This window comes from Silene latifolia, chromosome 3, assembly GCF_048544455.1.
Source record: "Silene latifolia isolate original U9 population chromosome 3, ASM4854445v1, whole genome shotgun sequence".
Taxonomy (NCBI): domain Eukaryota; kingdom Viridiplantae; phylum Streptophyta; class Magnoliopsida; order Caryophyllales; family Caryophyllaceae; genus Silene; species Silene latifolia.
Window position 1 is genome coordinate 132,814,674 of NC_133528.1, and position 21,704 is coordinate 132,836,377.

At 37.0% G+C, this 21,704-nt stretch overlaps 3 protein-coding genes across 5 annotated transcripts; 2 read left to right on the forward strand and 1 right to left on the reverse strand.

Moving 5' to 3' along the window:
* Positions 1 to 11,026: 11,026 nt before the first annotated feature.
* On the reverse strand, positions 11,027 to 12,807 carry LOC141648079 (pentatricopeptide repeat-containing protein At1g52640, mitochondrial). Its single transcript, XM_074456537.1, has one exon. The coding sequence runs from the start codon at positions 12,756 to 12,758 to the stop codon at positions 11,172 to 11,174; it is 1,587 nt and encodes a 528-aa protein (XP_074312638.1). The 5' UTR covers positions 12,759 to 12,807; the 3' UTR covers positions 11,027 to 11,171.
* Positions 12,808 to 13,965: 1,158 nt separating this feature from the next.
* On the forward strand, positions 13,966 to 17,713 carry LOC141648081 (uncharacterized). Of its 3 annotated transcripts, none has more exons than XM_074456541.1 (6): positions 13,966 to 14,096; positions 14,195 to 14,301; positions 15,211 to 15,467; positions 15,812 to 15,902; positions 17,049 to 17,160; positions 17,260 to 17,713. In XM_074456541.1, the coding sequence occupies exons 3-6, from the start codon at positions 15,359 to 15,361 to the stop codon at positions 17,311 to 17,313; spliced, it is 366 nt and encodes a 121-aa protein (XP_074312642.1). In that variant the 5' UTR covers positions 13,966 to 14,096; positions 14,195 to 14,301; positions 15,211 to 15,358; the 3' UTR covers positions 17,314 to 17,713. The 3 variants fall into 3 exon arrangements, with proteins under 3 accessions (XP_074312642.1, XP_074312641.1, XP_074312640.1); XM_074456540.1 differs by having other exon boundaries at positions 13,974 to 14,096; positions 15,221 to 15,467; XM_074456539.1 differs by having other exon boundaries at positions 13,981 to 14,096; positions 15,226 to 15,467.
* A 1,093-nt stretch (positions 17,714 to 18,806) lies between these two features.
* LOC141646303 (26.5 kDa heat shock protein, mitochondrial) lies at positions 18,807 to 20,488 on the forward strand. Its single transcript, XM_074454243.1, has 2 exons — positions 18,807 to 19,206; positions 19,794 to 20,488. Exons 1-2 carry the CDS (start codon positions 18,900 to 18,902, stop codon positions 20,216 to 20,218), a joined length of 732 nt encoding a protein of 243 aa, XP_074310344.1. The 5' UTR covers positions 18,807 to 18,899; the 3' UTR covers positions 20,219 to 20,488.
* Positions 20,489 to 21,704: the final 1,216 nt, after the last annotated feature.

Sequence of the window (21,704 nt, forward strand, 5' to 3'; positions counted from 1 at the left end):
TTTTAAGAGTACTCTACATGTTAAGGCTATTGCATATAATTATTATGTGGTGTTGAGAAGGTATAGTTTACCCTCTCAAAATGTGCTAAAAATAGGATATGTTATCTCTCTAAGGCAAATGATATCTTTAGGAGTCATTCTTATTCCCTCCTTTGAGCCAGAGTGTTAACTGGTAAGACTATGATACATTGTCATGGTATTATTGTTAATTTGATATGCTAGTTGCACAAAAAGGACTTGCTACTATTGATAATTTAACCAGGCGCGGTCTTATCTTGGTTAATAAATGTTGCATGTACAAAAGACAAGTTGAAACTTATGCACACTAGTTCTTCATACGTTATCCCAGTCATATTATTTGCTTATATTCTAGATATACCATAGAGAGAGAAAAAACAGGAGAGAAAAATCCAAAAAATACTAAAAGGATCTACTCGCCGGCGACTTCTACGGTATACTTTTTTCGATCGCCGACGAGGCCTCACTTTGACTTTCTATTTCTATTAGCACTTTCCCTTTTCCTTTCGTACTGACCCAATGGATTTTGCTCGAATTTGATCGAATTTCTCCAAATTGAATCGGGTTTTTTCCTTTTGCATGTTTCTGCTTTGGGCCTCTTAAATTTAATTTTATTATTGATTACCAAATCTCTGATTTATTTCGTTCATCGTCTGCCTTCGATCAACTCGTTTTTTGCTTTTTTGTCTTTGATCGTTTGGTCACAAATTGGGTTTGATTGGGTGTGATTAAGTGTTTGATTTGTTCTTTGGCTAGGTGTTGTTTCAATTGAATCTTTGTTGCTGGGATTTTGTGTAACACCCTCATTCACCAAGGTGTCTTATGAAGGACCACCCTAGCATAACAAGGTGCTACTATCTTGGTTGCCCAAGGTAGAGTATATCAAATTGACCATCAAAGAAAAATTATTATAAAAATACCAAAATTGTTTAAAGTATAAATACAACCGAAGTTTTAACTCAAAACGTTTACAGCCAAAAACTATCAAAGGAACTAAAGTACAAACTGCCAACGGAAGCTAGATAAAGACTGGTGATGACTCGACCCCCATCCAAACCCGCGAGCTATCCACAGCTATACCTGCTCAATCAACTGCTCACTATCCCCGAATGGATCACCAAAGTTTTGAAACCAATAGCGGGGTCAGTCAACTGTATTGATGCGGGAGCATTAGGGTATAATAAAAATGAAGTCGAAATGTGTCCCAGATATTTTGAAAGGATCAAAATGAGCTCGAGTCTAGTGGAAATGATAACATGGAAAACGAAGGAAGCTAGCTAAAGTCGGTTATGGAGGGTTGCCAAAGTCGGTTCTGAGCTGATGATTATTAGTTTCCTTATTCTATTTTCATTATTATAGTTAATAAATTTAAGGTAGTGTTGTTATTTCCTTATTGTTTCCTTCCTAATCTTAGTATTCAAAATAAGGCAATTGTGCCATAGTAGGAGTCGGTTTGAGGAGCTGATTGTGGCGTCAGTTTCAGACCTGTTTTAGGAAAGTTACTTTGTCTGTTTTAAGGTAAGTGTAGGAGAACTAGTTTAGTATAAATAGAAGCCAATGTAATCAGTTTTATGCATCGAAGTTTCAGAATTAATACAAGAATTTCTTGTTGTGTGCTTATTTCTTGCGAGTTATAAGTTTCCTATTTCTTTTCTGCGAGGGAGAGATTTGAGTGTGAGTCAATCCTTTCGAGGTGAGAGTCATACAACCCAGTTGTATGTGAGTTGTTACAAATTTCTTACAAGGAAGGAGTGCAATTTACTTCATATCCTAGTTTTAGTTGAAAGGTCTTGCGAAATTTTCAAAACTAATTCATATCCCTTTATTTTTCATTCAAATCATACAAAAAAATCAAACAAAAACACATTTTATTCCACTGCAACTTTATTATTCTAAAACAAACAATTAAATATTGATTATTTTACATCATGTATAATCAAGTTAATAATTCATAATACAAACAATACAATAAATTCAATTGCAATATCAATCTCCAACTACATCACCAATTAATAAATGACTACACATTTAAGTGTGTAGTTCTGCCAGATTACCCATCGTAACAGGTAACCCTCACCACCAGTGGGGGACCGCAGCCGTTCCCACCTAAGCCCCGCTCATCGCAATGAGCACACCGAGATCAATAATGTGCACATCCTCCTTGTGACGGGAGCCACAAGAGGCGAACATGAGGTTGGAACCATCTCCCGAACATGGTACCATCACAACAATACCAATCACAATATCAACTCAACCAATCTCAATCCAATGAAACATGTTATACAAACAATCACAATCACAATCACAATCATTCTCAAATAAAATACACAATCAACTGAGTAGGAAAACCCTACCTTATTCGCAAATCTAAAATCAACAATTAACAACGGAAGCTAGACATGTTCCTCTACGAACTCGTCACCTAGCAATAATCACTGGAATACTATATCATAATCATTCCAATCAACCCTTTTTCCCAACCTAATCAGTTAGGGCAAACCCTAAAGTACAACCATAAACTAGTTAATAAGGTACTAGAGACTTACCAACAAAACCGTTACGGAAAAGACGGAAAAAAGACTCAAAGATCGATCGCACTTGACTTGGGAGTGATTAGGGTGATTAGAGAGATGGTAAACGTAGTTTAGGTTTTGTAAAAAGAATTAGTAACTGTTAAACATGATATATATATATATATATATATATATATATATATATATATAATCACCTTAATAAAATCGCGGAATAATCCCGTCAGACCGGGTACTCGGCCGAGTGCTCCTAGCCAGTAACCTGACCAAAAGTCACACAACGACCTACTCGGTCGAGTTCCACCTACTCTACCGAGTAACTAAGGGCCAGAAAACCGTGGTATTACATTTTGATTGGTGTCAAGGGTTCAGTTTTAGCCGTCTTAACATGGTGTTCTAAGTTTATTTGTGGTTCTTAGTATGGTGAATCCTTTTATTTGGTTTTGTACGAACACCAGTAGTGTTTAGCATAAATTTCTGGAAAAGTTTGCTTGTTCTCATGTTAATGATGCGTTTATCGAGGATAGTTGGGTGCAAATGTTAGGCTCGTTTATGAATAATCTTCAGGGGTCAGCTTTGTGGTCAAGGAGCTAAAAGACAAAGAGAATGGTCTTTTAAGGCACAACTATTTTCATAGAGCGGCAGCTTGTTACGACGAAGCTTGTAAGATTCTAACTTCTAAGCTTGAGTATTGGAGTTAATGGGGGTGATGATGCCCAATCTATTTCTGACATTATTATTGTTTCCCTTAATTCTAATCTTTCTGCATGTGCCCTTAAACTTGTGGAGTATCAAGCTGATGTGGATTTGTGCTCCATGATTTTTGACACATTTCCTCGGAATGTTAAAGCTCTATTTCGTAGAGCGATGACATTTATGAAGTTGAAATGGTTTTCAGAGGATGAAATGGATTTGAATGAGGCTTGGCGGTAGAACTTAGGAATAAGGATGTCTTAAGGGAATTAGCCTTGGTGAAAGATCGTCTTCTAATGAAAGAAAATGGTAAAAGAGCTTTGGAGGTTGCTTATTTGGTAAACTTGAATAAGAACAGTAAGAAGCATGTTTATGTCTCCAATCCTTTTGAGAGTTTAAGGGATTTTGAGAGTGAGAACTAACATGGAGTTGTCGGATAGTCAGAGTAATCGTGGGGAGGAAACTGATATAAAAAAAGAAGATAATAAGAGGGTGAATATGGAGGTGACGGATGTTAGTGACTGTGATATGGATTATATGATGTCTTTTATTGAGTTCTCTATAAGGGATGGAGGAAACTCTCATCTCATGATCCCCAAACAATCTTATCAAAAGCTCCTTGAAGGAAAAGAATTGAACTTTTATCATAAAAGAGATTCGTCAACCACATCTATCCGGATTCTTAATATTGAGACTACTAAGAAGAGGACTAAAGCAATCTCTAATAAGAGGAGGAGAAGGAGGTGTCCTAAAAGAAGGAATTCTAAGATGATGGATGACTTGATGAAGACATGACTCGTTCATATTTCATAAATATTGAATCCGATGTTGGCACAAGTCTAAGTTTGTCCTCCTTATGTGACAACTTCATAGTGTCGGATTCCCAAATTTTCCAAGTTACATATGAAAGAAATCCATAATTACATATGTTATATCCCCTCCTGCAATATCCTAAGTGTCCTTAAAATTTTTTCATGAATAACCATCAGGATTTGGTGCCTTATCATTAAGAATATGAAAAATGTTGTCTTTTACTTTATCCTTTGTGATACGCTCCATGAGTTGCTGCCGATGTTGCTCTATACAAATGCTACATTTTTGCACAATAATCTTGATTGACCGTGGTTGTCGGACTCTTAGTTTAATACCGCGCATTATTATAGGTCACTCGGCCGAGTACTCCGGATGCGTACTCGACCGAGTTGGAGTTATGGGTGGTTTTTGGAAGGTGTTTACTCGACCAAGTGTGCTTTACTACTTGACCGAGTAGGGGCCACTCGATCGAGTGGGTCCTGGTACTCGTTCGAGTGGGGCTGATCTGGGGAGTTTAGCTCGGTTTTACCTTATTTTAAGACAAGTGTTTTGGGATCTCTATATATACCTTATACGTGCCGTCACTATCACTTTTTACACATTGAAACTCACCCTAAAACCCCATTACTCATTATTACATTGTTTACACCTCTTAAAAAAGATTTAGGGGATTTAGCAAGTATTCATCTTTTCTAATCACTTTCTTGGTAATTAGTTTACACTAATATTTCTTTAATCTGTTAGATTGAAGTTATCCTTTCCTATTCAAATCCTTTTTATGGAGACTATATCTAAAATTGGAGGAATTATTATGTGGATAGGGCCGGTCCTGGACCCGTGCAAGCGGTGCGGCCGCACAGGGCTCCCGACTTGAGAGCCCCAATCGCAAGGATTAGTAGTGTTAATTGCTAATAAATTTAGGTTATTATTGTAACACAATTCTCACTATGACTTGGTGGTAAAGGAATGGTATTTATTATCAATGGTCTTGGGTTCGATTCTTGCTCAATGCTTTATTTGGTTAAATTTTTACAATGAAATGTTTATTCGTTTCTCAGCAAAATAACGTTATGAAGAGTTGAACCCTGGTTGTGTTGCTTCTTTATCCACTATGCCACTTCTATCTATCTATAAAATATAATTAAAAGGCTACCCTAAAATGTGTAATTTACACTATGTAGACAATGCCACGTAGGATCAAGAAAAGCCACGTCACTATCGAAGGAAATGTCAGCAACTTCAATTGCCACGCAAACATTGTCTCCATTCATCACTTCAAACCGAAAACGACCCTCATCCCACTTTCTTCCGCTCATTCCGTCAAGCGCCGTTCGACATTCCACACCAACCACCGCCATACTCCACCTTCACATCATGGTTTACCCATATTATCCCCTTCATTTGTTCATTCCTCCGTCATATGGTTGTCGGAATCCCCCACTTCGCTGACCGACTTGCCACAGACCATTCTCGATTGTACTCAGCCCTGAAAGGGTGTATCACAAGCGGTTGTGGCGGCCACGGATTCTCGCCGCAGGTTAGTTATTGCCTTTAATGTTTACAACTTTTCATTTCCAGATTTTTTCGGTTACTAAATAAAGAATTGATTACATATTATTGTCATCTGTTGGACTCCCCATATCGGTTACGCCATACTATATGATTTAATTTGGGGTTTGATTACATTCCCCGTTTCTTGCACCTATTTTTTAGTTAATTCTCGGTTGGTTTTCCTTCTTTGAGCTATTGTTCTTCTTAATAATGTTTTTTACGAAAACTTTGACGCGGAATTAACTTACTCCATATTTTAAAACTTGACCCCACCTTGAATATTGTTGATGTAGGTTGTTAAACGGTATTACGCGGAATTTAGCTGTGTTATTTTCCCATTGCAAGGTATACCCTTCGTACACTTTTGTTTGTCCGTTCGTTGTCCTATTTTTTGGGTTAATAATTTCACTATTGCAGTATTATTCCGGTCCTTGATTAGTATTCAGTTGATATTACGTTCCAATATTGTTGACCCCACCTTCAATGCCTTATTTTGATCCCGCTTTGAACGTGGTTGTTGCAGGTTGTTAAACGGTATTACTCGGAAATTTATCTGTGTTATTTTACCCGTGTAAGGTATACCTTCCATACACTTGTGGCTGTCCTTTGTACGCTTGTAGCATTCCTTTATGTTGTTATCCTTTGTACGCTTGTGGTTGTTCTTTGGTGAGTGCATTACATTGATAAGGCTGATTGATTTTCATCTTATAGTGCACAATTTTGTAAGGCATTCACGATGAATGATTTATTAGGGGTTATTTAGAATTGGTTGTAGATCGCTATTGTAGCTTTTGTGAGACAGTTTTGTAACCAGACAATGTTCGAATTTTAGGTTGTTATGCTTACATTTTAGTTGAACAATGTAAGTTAGAAGATACTGAATACTTCATGATACACCTTTTTTACTTGAATTGCTTTCTGAAAGGTGTCTCTAATGGCGTAACCGCATAACTCAAACATGAGTGTACTTCATTTTTGATATTTACACGTACTACCGATGTAAGCAATTTCCTAAAGTCTATGAGAATGATCTTCAAGGATTTGTGTCATCTTATTGCTTGGGGACTTGAATTTAGATTTATAAGATTATTTTGATATTGAAGGCTGAATGTTAGTGATTACTTAGCAGGCCTGTTAAGGATAAAGGTTTGATACTTTGTAATCTCCGAAAGTAGAGGGAGGAGTCTCCGTTTATCGTTTTCTGATATGGTTATAGAGAAGCCTCTCTAATAAATGTTAGTTTGTTTTAGTGGTGCAATGTCAACTGCCGGTAATGGTAAAGCAAATGTTACTGGTATAGAATCTGGTTCTCAAATGTCAACTTTGCTTTACAATTTCTAATAATAAAAGGCTTTTTGAACTTTGGATGTTTACTCATTTATGGGTGTAGCATACCGTCTGTTGGCCTGCTTTTTGGGTTAATATGATATACTGTTATGGTGTTGTTGTAGAATTTAAGATGTAATTGAGCAATGACTTGCTCTTGAGGAAGAGTAGAACTTGAACTTTCGCAGATTTAGTACAGTGATATTGTCCCATTTGGTTGTATTTGAACATCCCTCACAGTTGGTTTCATAAATGTTGATGCGCCGTCGACCTGGTTTCGAGATGGTAATCCATTTCAAGTAGTTTAGGCTTCTATGTTTCTTGGGACCGCATTAAATGATTTCATTAGCCATGTATGGAAATTGTCGGTGCTTGAGACACATGATTGTAGTTGATATCAGTTTTATTCATCGTAGAGACTATACCGGGAAGAGGTCATATTAAACCACAAAGGGGAAAAGAAACAAAGCCCCAAAACACATAAACAAATTTGGGCCACGCAAATGGGCCCAAACGGATTCAACTAAAAACCGTAATGCAGGCTTACAGAATGAAAACCAACCGAGAAGCTAAAAACAAAAAAACTCGTGATTTCTACGGGTACCAAAACTAGTTATTATTGTTAAAGTGGAACAAAATTTATATTTGTAATAAAAATGGTACAGGGGGTTTCTTGAAGAGTTCACACAGGACCTCCAAAACTACCGAGACGGCCCTGTATGTGAACTGAACTTTATGAGACCGAAATTATCCTTTCCTATTTTAATCCTTTCAAAACCATCCGCTCTTATCCTAGTGACTTGTTGTACCGAAAACTAATGCTCAGTATTATTAAATTTCGAACACGATGAGTTAGCATGTTGTACCGTTAGTTTAGTGACGATTTTCTTATTTTAGTGATCATATTGAGGCAAATTAGCAATGAACAATCAGCTAACGATGTTCTTCCAAAACAAACAATAGTCAAGTCAAGATTCACGTACTGATCCCCTCATTATTTAATCTAACCTACAAAATTGATGTCTCAGCATGGGTGTCCCTTTCGGCTCCATGCATAAACCCATAACCCTTAATCCATAGCTTCATCTAACACTCTACCCAATTTATAACCAACAACTAACTTTCTAGCAAACCATATGGATAATAATAGACGTTATTCAATACGGTTTTAAGACGATACGGGTCAAATTTAACATAGAGTGTCAAAAAACCATCTTAATCAAAAGCTTTTAAGCTGATGATTAGAGTTCCAAGATCAACTTTATACTCTAACATAGAGATAGTAGTTTTAAGACAATTTCGCTATTCATTCGAATAATTCGGGTTCAATTTACTGCCTTTGGATAACTCTAGCATAGATGTTAAATTGGAAATCATTAATATTTCGAAAAATTCACACGGTATCCCGAGGCTTGTCGTTTTCCACAAAATACCTAATTTTTTGATTCAGGAAAACTTTAAGAGGGCATAACTCGTGTTTACGAGTTTAGAAATTAACGATTTTTTTTCAAGTCGATCATCTTTCTGAGAACTACCACGATTTGAAAAAAAAAAATGTCAAGTTTGAAACCCATGACCAAGAGATATGGTCACTCAAATTGGATATTTCGTGTAAAATGTAAAATCTTAGGAGTACCGCGTGGATTTTCCGCGTATATTTTATAGGTCAAGCAAGCTAAGCGTGTGGGAGTCTTAGACTGTTGTTATTAAGTTAATAGTGTTGAGAGTGGCTTTTAGTGATAGGCAGTCTGTCATTGTTGTATGAGTCGAGCAAATCTTGGCAGTTCACCTTGTATTATATCGTTACACTGTTTTTTTAGAAACATAATTGATCCTAATACTAAAATATTTACGTTGTGTTATTGTTTGATGCTATAAAATAATCTAAAGCTTACTGTTTACTACGTTGAAGTACTATTACAAGACAATTAGCAACGTAATGCATAATAGAATTTTGAATGAGGATTACGTTTTTAGTTGTACAAGTGTCGATGTTTGATACGAAGTCTATCTAATTTTCAATTTTGTATTTACCTAAACATTAGTCATCGAATTACTAATTTGTTACTGTATTTTGTTTCTCTAGAGGATTCAAATCTTTGTTTTGGTGTTCTTAATTTGGAATTAGAGCTCCGCTACTATAATCACACATTCACACCTTGTTGAATTTGAAGTATCGAAGCTTATAGAACAATATTTCAGAAAAAAAATCGAAATCATACAAAAATATGAATAATGCGCTACTGTATTTATAATAATAATAATAATAATAATAATAATAATAATGAAGAAATTTTTCATCGAATTATGTCTTTCAAAACATTTATATACGAAGTATGTTTTTTTTACAGAGGATATCGGAGTTTAAAGCATGTTTTCCGAGAAATAGTAAGGTACTAAGTATATGCTGGAAGTAATACAAAGACTAGCGATGTTGTCTAAATTCATTGCATTATACAGAAGCCTTACATTGTATCATAAAGGAATCTCACCATTAATTGCATGGTTATAGCCATTAACTTGGTGTTTATGGCCTATGTTTATGGTGGTGGCCTGGTTATTATGCCATTAACTTTGTGATTATGGTGCCAATTAATTGCTTTGACCTTTGTTTTTTCTCTCCTACCACTATAAATATGAGAAGTTTGTAGTCGATCATTTGATATATACATCTTTCATATATCATGTACTACTTCTCTATGATAACTTTGAGTATACCACATGAGTTCCAACTGCTAATAGTTGAATACACAATTTTTAAGAGTGTCGTGTGACCTTGGGGACGACGCCCATATTGATTTGGTACCATAGTCGGGTTATTTCGTTTCTCATTCAATAACCTCCATACCACTTACAACATCTATTCTATAGATATATCTTTACCTGATCCTATATTTCCAACGGTATATGTCTCGTAATGTAATATAATATAGTGACATATATAAAAATAGCTAAAAATAACATGTAGCTAAACATAAACGGATCATGCACACAATTTGATTAATTTCTCCCCCAATTACCGACCAAAGTAACAACAAAAACGACTTTATTATACTACCAATTATCAACATTAAATCAATAATCATACATAATACGCAATTGACTATCTTCCACATGCATGAACTTCCTTCCATCATAAACCATCTCCATCCCCTTATAAATACCCTTTTATTTCCATACCATTTATTATCTCCATCCCCTTATAACCCATTTCAATAATTCATCTAAATATTTTCAACTTCTATATATACTAGATATATAAATTTATTAAACCATATTCATCCAACTATTATAAAGGTTTCAGAGCAAATTACTCAAAACAAGATCCATGGAAAACAATGCCAAGTTCATGAGCTACAAGATGTCGAGAATCGATGAAGATGAGCTCGAATGTCTTCGTAAATTGGGAGAACATACAAGTAGTACTCATCTAAAGGTTACAAATAACTACAAAATGGTAAGTACTATAGATGAAGATGTGCTACAAAGTAGTACTATGAGTACTAGTACTACTAATATAAGGTCTAATATCGTCAATAACAATAAATTGCACCAAGTTGTCGAAAATTGTGCCGAGGAAAAAGGGTGTCAAGTGTCTATAACAACCAAATTTGAAGAGCTAGAGAGCAAGAAATTTGAAGATATAAATGAAAGTGCTGAGAAATTTATCCAAAATTTTAAGCAACAATTGCTTCTTCAACGTCTTGAATCCATTGAGAACGCTAATCAAATGCTCGCAAGAGGCCTTTGAATCGACATTATGTTGATATGGCATAACACGATTATTGTTGTCGTTAAATGAAGTGCATAATGTAAGATGATTACGTTGTATTTTTTCTTTATCGGTGTTGGATATACTATAGTTTCTATAATAAGTATCGTTTGCTCCTGTTTTTTAACTCAAGTTATAGATTTTTTTTTCGAGTCAAACCCAATTTATTGTTCTTAAACATAGCTTAAGACAAGTATTGGAATGTTGAGTGTATCATTTCACAAACTCTGTTCTTTTTGTACAATTGTTAGTACAAGGAGTTTTGTATTCCGATTTCTGATGTATATCGCATTTATAACGCAAATTCCGTTGGTATGAATATAGATAACTTTTAAAAAATGAAGATATGAAAACAGTTATTTTGATAAATCAAACATGACAAATTCTACATTACATTATTACATGAAGTATTTAAAAAACTAATGATCGAAGTTGAAATCAGTTGCGCGCTCTGTAAGAAATTCGGATCATGTTGCATCGGGTCTAAAGGGCCATTCTTCTTCACTAAGTTCGGAATTATCTTGCTCAATTCTCTTTCGACTGGACCTATGACCTCGCATTGTCATGGACATATCTTTTATTGTTGAAGAACTACTTCTATTCATCTTATCAGCCAATATCTCTATCTTGTCCAAAATTCCCCATCCTATCAGTCGATTCCTCAATAACTCGAGAGTCGAAGGGTAAGGTGGGATTCCTTCATCAATCATAGTCTCGAAATATTTACACGCTTCTTCTAACTTGTTTTTCTTCTTAAGAAAGCCGTGAATCATGACAGCATATGTCGAAACTGAAGGATAAAAGCCCCTCACTGGCATACTATCCCACACTTCTTCGACCTTGTCGAATCTTCCTATCCTAATCAACATTTTCAACAGCATGTTATATGTATGCCTATCTGGCTTACAATTTCCCTGTTCCATCTTAGAATACAACTTCAGAGCTCTATTAACCTCGGTTCGATCACAATGGAAAGCCATAATTGCATTGTAACTCCAACTATCAGGAATAACCTCGGCTTCTATCATCTCTTCTAAGAGCTGATAAGCCTCTTCAATCTTCTCATTAGCACACAACCGTTTAATAATACAATTATAAGTAAACACATTCGGAACCAAATTGTACCTCTTCATCCTATCAAGAACCCTAAGAACTGAATGTACATTGTCCCTCTTACAATAAGACCGAATAAATATCGAGTAAGTGAAAGCATCAGGAGTTAATCCCTTAGACCCCATTTCTCGAAACATAGCATACGCCTCGTCTAACTCCCCTCCATTACACAATGCCTCCAACAATCCATTATAAGCAGGAACATCAACAGCTAAACCTCTCTCAAGCATTTCATCAAACACCTTCCGTGCATTCTCCGAATCGCCGATTTCTCCCCAACCCCTTACCAAAATGGTATAACTCTTGACACCCACATCAAATTTCCCCTTCACCTTATCAAAAAACTCTTGCCCATTACTCACAAACTTCCTTCTACACAACAAATACAACAAATGTTCAACATCATTCACACTTTGTTCAACCCCAAAATCACTCATCCTATCAAAAGCTCTAATTGCATCATTTGGTAAATTTGCTCTACAATACGCATCAAAAATAACCCAGAAAATTTCCGGGCGAAGATCGAAACTTTCACATTGTTTCATTTCACTAAGCAAATCCCAAATCAAAGGGAACTGCTTAGTACCACCTAGAACATTTACAAGGATCTTGTAACTATCAATATCGGGTTCGAAATCCGGAAATTTCTTAGCCCAAAGAAAGAATCTGTGTGCAGAAAATCCCAGATTTTTGGACCGTTTGAGCACTTGATGGACTAAATCTGTGGAGAGTTTTGAGGAAAATGGGGAGAGTGCTTGCTCAATGTCGTGATGGGGTCTACGAAAATCGCTTAAAATGCGAGAAATTTCGTTGATTTCTTGGTGTGATGACAATGGTGGTGGTGGTGGTGTTGAGGGAGATGAGAAGGGGGAAGAGAAGATGCGGAAGAGAAGAGTTGAGGTTGCTCTGTTTCGAGAGAGGGAGATTGTTTTACCTAACATTTTGAACGGTAGTTTCTGTTACTGTGGGGTTTGTACTTCAAAAACATGTTTTGTTGCTAATGAAGACTTTCGGGGAATTAAGGGTTGGACGTTGGAACTAGGGCAATAATTGAACTAAAGAATCGAAAAAAAGGGTATTTTTTAGGTTTGGTTAACCGAATCGTTTCGATAAAGAGGTTCGGTGAACCGAACTTAACTTTGTCATGGAAACGTTTCGGTTAAGATTCGCAATTTTAGAAAACAGTTTAACTGAATCGAATCGTTTCACTAAAAAATAAGCAAAAAATTGCGTAATAATCCGTTATAAAGTTTATTTAATTAACTTTATCGTTGAGTATAATATATAAGTGAAAATTTAATTAAGTTGCAAGAAAAAATAAACGGAAACTGAAAAAAATATAGGTAGAACGATTATTGGTTAAATGTTAACCGAACCACTTACAATCGTTTAAAGTTAACCGAGCCGTTTATAATCGTTAAAAACGATGCGGTTTAGGTTTGGAGTTTTGCCGAACGGAACCGAACCGTTTTAAACATCCCTGATTGGAACATTCGATGACTGATTTCTAACATCATTTGATTCTTTTGATTAAGGAGTATAGGTGGCCCGACTAGCCCGTGACCACAAGACGGGACAAGTTGGGCTAGGTAGGGGCAGGGCGGAGTGGACTTAACACAAACACAAGTTAGGGTTGGCTAGACGACCTGACCCTTGGAGACAATCGACGTAATTATGTAATTGGACCGTGTTTGAGTTAGGTGGATAATTACCCGATTAACGTTAACATGAGGTTTAGTCCGTCTTACCTTATATGGTTCGCTTCGTTTTTAATATAACTTACATTTTCCCATAAAAAATTAAACGTTAACATGAATCCGAGCCCAACAAAACCTAATTTGTTCAGAGATCGAGTACTAGATTGCTAAGACAAGACGACCCAAATTTTCATTTGCTACCTTTTTTTTTGTCTCTTTAGATTCTGATTTAGAATTCAGGTACACGATCATGGATTAAGACTCGAATGCTGCTCGGATTGTCACTTTAAAAACTACCCAAACTGATGTTGACCAGAAGTATCCCTCTACCGACAGTGGGACAATCTCCTTCAAAGTACCCAAACTGATAAAAAAGCTAAATTTCCGAGTTTTTAAAATTCAAGTTTTAATTCGGGTTAACGGTTCGGATCAGATTGTTTTTTTAGCCACATCCTACTCATTTACCGATCCTAAAATCATTGTAATTTCCATCTTCCCTTCTCATTTTTTCATTTCCAAAGAAGAAGAAGAGAAGGCGATCAGAAAGCCTTCTCATTGTTCTCAGTATCCTCTCCTATCCAGGTTACAACATCTCTTCTTTATATTTTATCATTTATTTAATCATTCTATGATTATGTTCCTTTAATTATTCGTGGCATGATATGTAATTCTGATTTCAGGTTTAATCTGGGTAATTCTTGAAATGGAAATTGCAAAAAATTGGATACTGTAGCAACAATCTTTGCTTTGGTTCATACGGGATCATACATATTATTCTCTAGATGGGGTAATTAATTTTTTTCCCTCATGTTTAATGATTGTTTTTTGGTTAATGTTTTGCTTAATTTTATCTTGTTATGTAATTTTGATGCTGGGTTTTTAATTTTGTTTGGATGCTATAATGTTATCTTCACATTGGTGTATTTTTGTTGCTTGTATGAGTACTCCCTCCTACGTCCCTGTCAATAGTTATCCTTGTTTGAAAGTCATTCGGAAAAAAAGTTATTGACCAGAACGGAGGAAGTATACGGTTCCGTATTTAGAATCTGTTTATATCTTCAAGCTGGTGTAGCTTAATTGTATATTCTCTTACTTTAAATGTTGAGGGGTGCTACCACCTTCTTTTTCCAACCTTCTCCCTTCACCCTCTCACAACCGAAAATTAATATGTATCGAGTGGGGTCACAAGACAAGTAAATCAAGCAAAATAAACGATATGAGGAGAAGGTTGTGAAACTTTCTGGAGCGTTTGACATATACTCCCCCGTCCAATTCATTTCTTTAACTCTCTTTTATAAGGTAAAACAAATGATTGAGACGGAGGGGGTACTTCAGTACTAAATATAGTTGGTATTTGGTAACTCACACTTTTATATAACCGATCTCTGAACTTTCCACCTTTTATATAGTTTTCTTTCCAACTCTCTCACCAAACGTTTATTGACGTTTTTTAGCCAATATCACTCACAAATGATCCCTTCCCTTCTATCAAAAGTAGGCCTTGGGCAAACATAAAAATAAAACTGTTTCATGTTGGTGTAAGTAAAATGATATGTCTAAGAGGGAGAGTGAAGATGAGCGTATGTAGTGTTGGAAGAATATTGATGTTATTTGACATATACGGAGTATTACATAATAATAACGTATGAATAATGATTGATTTCCAAGTTCTAACAACATATCATATGCTTGTAAGTTTGTAACAGAGCAGTGCCTATCATTCATGTTGTTCTAAGCGTGACTCTATAGCATCGCTAGACGTGCGACCCAAGAAGCGGATTCGTCCAAGTTTAACGAACAAGACGTCAAGCATTTCTAGTAACTATTGGACAAGTATATGTGAGATGGAAAACAGTGCAGTGAAGTCCCAGGGAAGCATATCATCAGTCCAAGCCCTCAATACACAAGCTAGTGTCAGCAGTTCTGATCCTCCTTCAGAATTTGTCAATCTCGGTATGTTCTGAACTGTGCAGAAATGTGTCTTCACTGCATACTTTTTCTCTATCGTCCTTTAGTTGTTACATAACTATACTCCCAAATGGGGCTAATAGTGTGAAATCGAGGATAATAGTGTAGTAACACATTAATTTTAGAATCGCTTAGAAATTCAGGTTTATGAAATTCAGGATAGTTTTTAGCTGTACATGTTTCTCTTTTGTTGTTTCCATCACGGCTTAGACTGTCGCATATACGCTGTTTCGCTTCTGATATGTGACTTTTGATTACTCTAGCTTTACTTGTGTTTTTTGTTTTGCTGCATATTTGTTTTCACTGCTGTTAAATTTTGTGGGTTGAAGGTCTCAATCACTGGAACCAGACCAGGCAAGATTGGGTAAGTAGTAAGAACGAGACTAGCAAAGGGCAGCAGACTCGAGATTCTAAATTAAGGTTTGAGTCTTTCGTTATTTGCTTCTTTTCATCTTTACTCTACTTTTTCTAAAGATACTTCTTTGTATAATTCAAGCCTTCGAATCTTTTTAAACATGTGTTCAAAGCTATGTTACTTCAATTCTTCATTTTCAGGCTCGTATACCCCAACATTCTAGTTATGGGTATGGAATCGTACACGGCTCATACCACTCTGACACTTCTCTTGAAAGAGTAAAAAAGGGAGGCCACGTGATGACAGTAGAGGAAAAAACTATATTTAAAGCTGTTAGTATTATATATAACGACATTGTTGCTAACGTTTCTAAAATTTCAAATCTCTCTTCTACTTTAAAGGGTGCTAAAATGTTCAAATTCATAGCTATATCCTAAGATACGTCCTGGCATCCATGCTCTTATTTTAGGACAGGGTCTGTGTCTGAAAATTAAGTCATGCCGAGCCCAACACTTTGGATGTCTACCCGTGCCTACACCCGCACCCAAGTCCGAGTAACATAGGTTAGATGCAAAGAGAAATAGATGACGTGCATAGTTGCCTTCTTTTGATATTAACGTCGTTTAAAATTGGCTTTGTTCTAGGCAAACCCCTTGTTTTTGAGGGTGAATAATGTGATTGCCCTGATGAACGGCTTGATTTGCTTATATTCTGTTCTTCACCGTTGTTTTCCCAAACATTATTCATGACTCCTGTTGCTGTGCCTGTGGCATTGAAGACCGCTCAAAAACGAACTCAAAACCTTTATTTTGTCTACATTGTGAGGGCACTAGTTTTTTTAGTCAATGCCTGGAAACTAGTTTGTATCTCAAATGTGATTCACTTTTAAGTTTGAAGTGATTGCTCTCATTTGACAGCGTTTTATGCAAACACAAATTCCCAAAAGATATGATTTCACACTGTTTTTCGTGTGACCATTCAGTTTGCCCGCTAATAACTCGTTGAATACATTGAAGTCCCCTCATTGATCGTATACTCACAATTTATATCCGATACTAACCTTAATGAAAAACAAATGCCCAGGTTTCTTAGAAACTGAACCTCATTTTCATTCATAAATGATCATATCCTGTTCCTCTTTCCTCTGCCTGCACGCCTGCTTGTATAGTAATGTAATGTAATTAAACCTTGAATCTTTTTTATCCTTTCAGAAATCGTCGTTTCAGCGTACTTGATTCGTTATGGCCTTTCAGTTGGAAGACCACAACCTACGAAAGCTTACTTGGAAGCAACAAAGCCTTTTCACAGCCTGTTCCTCTTGCTGTAAGCTCTATCTTTAGATTTTCCCCACAGCCCGGGAAAAAAGCTTTTATTTTTCAGCAAAATCTTCTAATCTACGTTATTTATGACAATTTTGTTCAGGAAATGGTAGATTTTCTTGTTGATGTATGGGAGCAGGAAGGCATGTATGACTGAAGCTAGGATAATTGACTGCATTGGATATATAACTCAAGTAATTTTACATTTTGTGTTCGCTGTGTATTCTTATACTGTACTTGGTTCACCGTCTAATAGAGATCGCTGTTCTCCATTGATTGTTTCAAGAGTAAGTAGTCTGTGTCAGCTCGATAATGACTCGTGTAAAATCGACTTATAGTAACTCATTGGGTAACCATTTTCTCTAGAAAATGAAATCTCTGATATACATGGTTTGTAATCCTTGTAAGACAGTCATAGAGTCAGTGAGCCATTGGGTATTTAAATCTCTCCTCCATGCTCAGTATGGGGAAGTCATGTGTGAACTTATATGGGCTAAGGACCAATTATCAACATACATTCAATTGCAGCGGTTCAACTACAGAGTATTTAAGTAAAACATTGAGAGCAATGAAATTTTGGCTGAAAAATTGTCTTTTGGTTTATTTGTATTTTGTTCAGTTACTGCTTCAAAGTTAAAAATGAGCTCATTACCATGCTCGGGAGCTTTAACCCGGGCTTGAGCAGAGTTTGAGTTCAACTCGAGCCGATATATAATTGTTCATTTATGGTTTTTTTTTTTTTCTTTCGATAGACTCAATAACAAGACTCGACATATAAATATGTTGGAAAAATCAATGAAGACATTTGATATGGTTATACAAAGATATAATAATAATAAATATTTGTATAAAATAAAAACAAAATATTAACTTTTGACATAAGTTCGAGCTGCTCGCGAGCTTTGAGCTTAGTTTGGCTTGACTCGTTAGGTTACTGAGCTCGAGCTCGAGCCAAGCTCGCACGGGCCGAGCTTTGACCGAGCTGCTCACGAGCTGTCTCGTCTCATTATGATCTTTAGTCACAAACAGGTTCGTCATTGTGAACACACCGTTACTTATAAGGGTACATATTCCGAAGCATAACCATTTTATTGTAGCATATGACCATTTTCTTAGTCAGTCATTTTATATTATATGCCCTCCGTCCCGATCATTTGATGTCTTATTCTATTTTGGAATATCTCAGTCAATTGTCGTTTTTATATTGGGATTGCATTTGATGAGCAATTTGATCCTTCATACTTAATTTCGTCCATTTGTTATCCTATAATTGCCCCCTCCTCTTTCCTTGACCTTTGTAACATTTTTATTTCAAATAGCATAAAAACCTTGCAATAAGTTTATCAAGAAACCGTCTTTCGAAAAACCGCATATTGGTGTTAAAACCTGAGCATCTCTTAATTGGTTCGAGAAGATAAACAACAATGAACGAAGCTAGATGAACTCTGGAACACTCTACTACTTATACAAAAAGAGTAAACTAAAGAATCAAGAAAGTTCTTCAAAAAAAAAAAAAGAATCAAGAAAGAACATGAAGCCTCCATATGTTTCTCCATGACATGACACGTCTCGTAATTGTCCTACAAACTCTAGAACTTTTCCTTTATTCCTGACCTTTTTCTTCCTCTTTATAACCATCCCTTAACCCATCATACAATCTCATTAATTATTCCACTAATAACATACTTACCAACTTCAGCAAACAACCAAACAATCTAAACGACATCGTATATATATATCACTATGGCTTTGGCAAGGCTAGCTTTAAAGAATTTGCAACAAAGGGCTTCACTTTCCAATAATTATGGTTTCACCCCTAAACTTGTTGGTAATTACGTTGGAGGACAAAGTAGAGGTGTGCAGGAGCATGGGTGGAGCTATGGTCTACTTCAAAGGATGATGTCATCTGCTGTAACTTCTGAGGGTAAAGAAGTTGCGGTAAAAAGTGAAGATCAAGGTGGTAAAAAAGGTAAGTGGAAGTCTTTGTTACCTAGGAGGTTTTCTAGAAGGCCTAGTCTTTGGAGGAGGAAGGACAATCGTGATCCCTTTGGTAAGACGTTCATCTAGTTCAATTTTCGTATTTGTCGCGTTGTTGTACATGTCTATGTTACTTCGACACTTTATTTGTAGAATGTAGACTCGCAGCTTGATCATGTCAATTAGCTTAGCTAGTAAAGTCTGATCGTGGTTCTCATTATACCGGTACTTGGGCCCGGCTAGTGCCGGGCCGGGCTGGGCTGCCAGGGAGCGGGCCAGCTTCTCCTGGTCAAACCCGGGCCAGGCCAGGAGGAAGGAACGGGCTTGGTCGGGCCAGGCCGAGATATGCTTAACCCGGGCCAGGACCAGAGGCGGGCTAAGAGCGGGCCGGACTGGCGGGCCTTATCATTTTTTTTTTAATGTTTTATTTTTGCTAAAATTCCCGGCCAAGGCCGGGCCGGGCTGGAATTTTGAGACCTGGGCAAGGCCAGGGTTAACGGTGGGCTAAGGCCGGGCCGGGTCATGCCAAGCTGCATATATTAACAGGCCAAGGTGGGCCGGACCGGGCCTGGTTGGCCCGTGCTGATGGCCAGCTCTAGTCCTCATGACCTAGGTGCGAACCCAGTCAACATGATTCTTAACTGTTTCACATGATTGCAGAAAACATGCCAGTAGCCACTCTAGGAAACGCCCTAATGGAGGCAGCAGAAAACATGAACAGGATATTCGAAAATGTGATACCACCCCAACTAATGGAACTACCCTCACAACTAATGGGCCGGTTCAAAGAGACCAAAGACAGCTACAAGCTACGTTACGACGTGCCAGGGCTGACTCACGATGACATCAAGATCACAATTGATGACGGGGTGTTGAGGATCCGAGGCGAGAGGAAGGTGGAAGAAGGGGATGAGACAGAAGATGAATATTGGATGAGTTACGGTTCCTACAATGCAAGCCTTGTCCTGCCTGATGATGCTAAACACGACGACATTAAGGCCGAATTGAAGGATGGGGTGCTCAATATCACCATTCCTAAATCGGAGTCTCATGGCAAGGATGTTAAGGAAGTTACAGTTCAGTGATCTGTTTATGAGTCTTTTAGAATAATGGTAATAGTGTTTTCTGTGTGCTGGTCAGCTTGTAAGTAGTTTATGTCCCAAACTTGAATCCTGGTTCCGCCACTAGTCGTATGTTTACAACAATGTAGAGGTGGTAATAAATGACTACTGAAGCCCAATTTGTTATTGTCACCAATGTATAATGCTTAAGGTATGATGGATGCTTGTTCTTGATTAGCCTGTAAACGTCGATTCTTGTTATCGCTTTCTGAGGAACGAACGTTGGTTGATTTTGCAAAGCAGGTTTAATTTATCGATCATGTCCCTTTTGGCCGAGGAGGAGAGCGTGTAGATTGATTTTCTAAGGTCGGTTTAATTTATCACATCGAGCGCAAGTCACAGACTTTCAAGAGATTGTGTTATACAGATCCATCTTAATGTAACGGATAACGAAGTTGCAATGTAATAAACAGAGTAAATGAAAACAATATTATTGTCGTCGTCTCGACCTTTTGAGTTTCGTTCTTCCTTCTTGACTTTCGTTGACCCGTCTTGTGGACTTCCTTCCACCTCCATATGGGCCTTTAGGTGGGTCGATTTCTTCTTCATTTATTTCTTCACTTTGCCTATCCTTCCAAAAGCTTGCAAATATGCCAAATTGACACGGCGATCAAAGTTGTGCGATTTACGACCTCAAGGCCGCTTCATTAACGGTCTTTATTCACTTAATTTGGCATATTCTATACATAAATGAAGCGGCCTTGAGGTCGTAAATCGCACAACTTTATTCACTTAATTTGGCATATTCTATACATAAAGTTGTGCGATTTACGATCAAAGTTGTGCGATTTACGACCAAACGTAAAACAAGTATTTTTTGATATTGTATCTTACTCTAAAATAAATCATTGGCTTATTCTATACATACTACCTAGTCGATCTGACAAACGGTTTAATCGGACTTGGGAATGTCATTTTGGAGTTGTACGAATTCGGTTTAGGTCTGGCGAGGTTGGGTCATTTTGAGTTGTAGTAATTTCCGGGTGAGCTTTATCAAGTTATTTAGATTCTTAGACATAATAGTCACTATGCATGCTATAATAAACATCTGAGTCGGATCTTACAAGGCTAGGTCAATTTGGGTTGTCATATTCTAGTCCTTTGTTCGTGTGTAGGCCGGGTACGCCCATCGGGTTTTTTAGGCCAGGTCATTCCGGGTTAGGTTAATTTTGCCAGGTCTAGTATTACCCATTGATATTAAACTTCTCCAACAGGTCAACCAAGTCAGGCCATTTCACAATCAAGAATTGAGGTTTAATTGGACCGGATCTTTTCACTTTTAGGTGTGTTAGTTGTCATCAAGTTTTCTATGCACAATGATCAATTGCGACAATAAACATTCGTGCCAATTTGAATAGATTAGAATCAGCTCATATCAGGTTCTTGGTAAAATCCGGGTACTTTACCAGGTCTAAGTCAAATTATCCTATTGAGTCATTTGGATCGGATA

Coding starts and splice junctions, on each gene's coding strand:
- LOC141648079 (XM_074456537.1), bottom strand. CDS start 12,758: ATGTTAGGTAAAACAATCTCCCTCTCTCGAAACAGAGCAACCTCAACT.
- LOC141648081 (XM_074456539.1), top strand. Junction 15,468..15,811: donor TTCAGAATTTGTCAATCTCG/GTATGTTCTGAA, acceptor TGTGGGTTGAAG/GTCTCAATCACTGGAACCAG. Junction 15,903..17,048: donor ACTCGAGATTCTAAATTAAG/GTTTGAGTCTTT, acceptor TTATCCTTTCAG/AAATCGTCGTTTCAGCGTAC.
- LOC141646303 (XM_074454243.1), top strand. CDS start 18,900: ATGGCTTTGGCAAGGCTAGCTTTAAAGAATTTGCAACAAAGGGCTTCA. Junction 19,207..19,793: donor GGACAATCGTGATCCCTTTG/GTAAGACGTTCA, acceptor ACATGATTGCAG/AAAACATGCCAGTAGCCACT.